At 51.1% G+C, this 1,971-nt stretch overlaps 2 protein-coding genes across 2 annotated transcripts in view; one reads left to right on the top strand and one right to left on the bottom strand.

Moving 5' to 3' along the window:
• The window catches only part of LOC108251695 (early growth response protein 1), a 3,235-nt gene extending 2,064 nt beyond the window's left edge, over window positions 1-1,171 (bottom strand). Inside the window, exon 1 of the mRNA XM_017442081.3 lies at window positions 962-1,171. Within this exon, the coding sequence (XP_017297570.1) occupies window positions 962-1,136 (175 nt within the window). The 5' untranslated portion in view covers window positions 1,137-1,171. The remainder of the gene's footprint in view (window positions 1-961) is intronic.
• A 490-nt stretch (window positions 1,172-1,661) lies between these two features.
• Window positions 1,662-1,971, top strand: part of ccdc65 (coiled-coil domain containing 65) — a 7,693-nt gene continuing 7,383 nt past the window's right edge. The window contains exon 1 of the mRNA XM_017442077.3: window positions 1,662-1,796. Coding sequence (XP_017297566.1) covers window positions 1,715-1,796 — 82 coding nt within the window. The 5' untranslated portion in view covers window positions 1,662-1,714. The remainder of the gene's footprint in view (window positions 1,797-1,971) is intronic.

Here is a 1,971-nt window from a genome sequence, read left to right as displayed (position 1 = left end):
TCAGCTAATTCAAGTATGCTAATGCTAATTCAGATATAGTTTTAGCTTATTATAGCCTGCTAATGCTAATTTTGGCTGTTTTTTACTCCTTAAAGTGTCTACATGCTTCCACTCAGTCATTTTTAGACATATTGAGCTGAAATTTGGTGTGCTAGCAGGTGAGATGGCGCTCCATCACTTGCTGAATAGAAAATTAAAAAAAAAGCTAATGGGGTCTAAAATCAGACCAGAATTGTGCATGCTCTAACTCGGCAACCGTGTACTGTAGGAAGGTCAAACTTCACACCTAGAACCCCCATGGGTCAGGGATCAGCCCTAGGAATTTCAAGGTCAAAGGTCAAAGGTCAAGGTCATATGGGAAAGAAGGCTCCTATTCCAAAACCGTATATAGTAGGAAGTTCAAACTTCACAGGTGGAACTCCTGTGAGTCAAGGAATAGCCTTTTGGAGTTCAAGGTCACACTGCATTTTTGCAGGAAATGCAACTTCTCTAGTTGATTTTAAATTTAAGTCATATTTAGTCTGAGCTCGTTGTTTGTCAACAAACAAACAAACAAACAAACAAACAAACAAACAAACAAACATCGTCGCTTTAAATCTCTCAGGTTCAGTGAAGACCTCAGGCCTGCTCTCAGTGTCTGTTGGCAAAATATCTCATCAACCACTGGAGGAACCTTATTTACATTTTCAGAAAATAATCATTAGATGTTCAAATCAAAATGGCTGCCACAGCTAAATGACAGAAGAAAAACTCCCTCAGTTTTACAGCTGTGGTAGTAGCTACCAGATCTTGTATAATTTGAGCCGTTTTAGGCGGGTGATATGCATTCCTCAGCCATCAGGTGAGTATTATTTTAATGCGCACAGTTCCTGATGTATCCCGCCTCACAGGGTCAGACCATCCTCACACACCTGAACCCGAACCGCCCCAGAACCGCCCCAGAACCGCCCCGGAGCCTCACCTCCGAACTCCCCGGGCTCCAGGCTCAGCAGCCCGGCCGCCTCGGCTGCGGACGCGGCGCTCTGCAGCAGCAGCTGCAGCTCCTCCAGCTTCGGGTATCCGTCCAGCGGGGAGGGCGGCTGCGGCTCCGACAGCTGCAGGGAGGACATCAGCAGCTCCGCCTTGGTCGCTGCCATCTGTCCGGAGGAGGAGGAGGAGGAAGAGGGTTCGCGCCGCGGGTCTGAGTTCGCTCCTGAGCCCCGCGGAGAGGCGCTGTGGCCGGGCTGACGCTGCTGCTGAGGCCGCTGCTGCTCGGAGGAAGCCAAGGCTGGAGGTCCGGGGCTCCGCAGCTCAGACGGCTGTTTGTTTGTTTACAGGTGTTTGTTGATGACCGGGAGATGTAAACAACATCAGATGTTCGTTTCCGGCTCTGCTCTTAACTTCTATTCGAGTTCTGTCAACTCCTCGCTGAGGATTCCCGCCTTTTATAAAGTCTCCCAGTGACGTATGTTCCCAAATATGGCAGAGCGGAAGCCCATGTTTGGTCACACCGGGGAGCGAACAGGCCAGCTTCCGGGTGCCTCCGCGCCCTTTCTGCTGCGGTTTTTGGAGCGTGAACGATCCGGTTCGGTCCAAACTGAAGTCCAGTCTCCGGACAGGTGCCGAACCACGGAGCAGGAGATCCGCAGCCGGCCTCCATGGCCGGAAACCCCGAAGACACGTCACGGCTCGTTTCGCCAGGCTTTCCGTCACGTGACGATATCCCAGCGGCGTCATGACTTCCTCAGACCTTATTTGGACATTTTCCTGTCCGACCGTTGATTTGACAGCCGGACGCGTCCTGGAGCTCAGCTCAGGTAAAAACACACGAACACCTGAGCAGCACGTGGTTTTTCACAATAAAACACCTGAGTGATGACCTGCAGCTGGGTTATAAACTGAACCAGGTCCACCTGCAGGCAGACAGACAGGTGGACCTGCAGACAGACAGACAGACAGACAGACAGGTAGACCTGCAGACAGACAGACAGG

This window comes from Kryptolebias marmoratus, linkage group LG23 (genome assembly GCF_001649575.2).
Source record: "Kryptolebias marmoratus isolate JLee-2015 linkage group LG23, ASM164957v2, whole genome shotgun sequence".
Classification (NCBI taxonomy): domain Eukaryota; kingdom Metazoa; phylum Chordata; class Actinopteri; order Cyprinodontiformes; family Rivulidae; genus Kryptolebias; species Kryptolebias marmoratus.
This window is presented reverse-complemented; position numbering and strand designations above follow the sequence as displayed.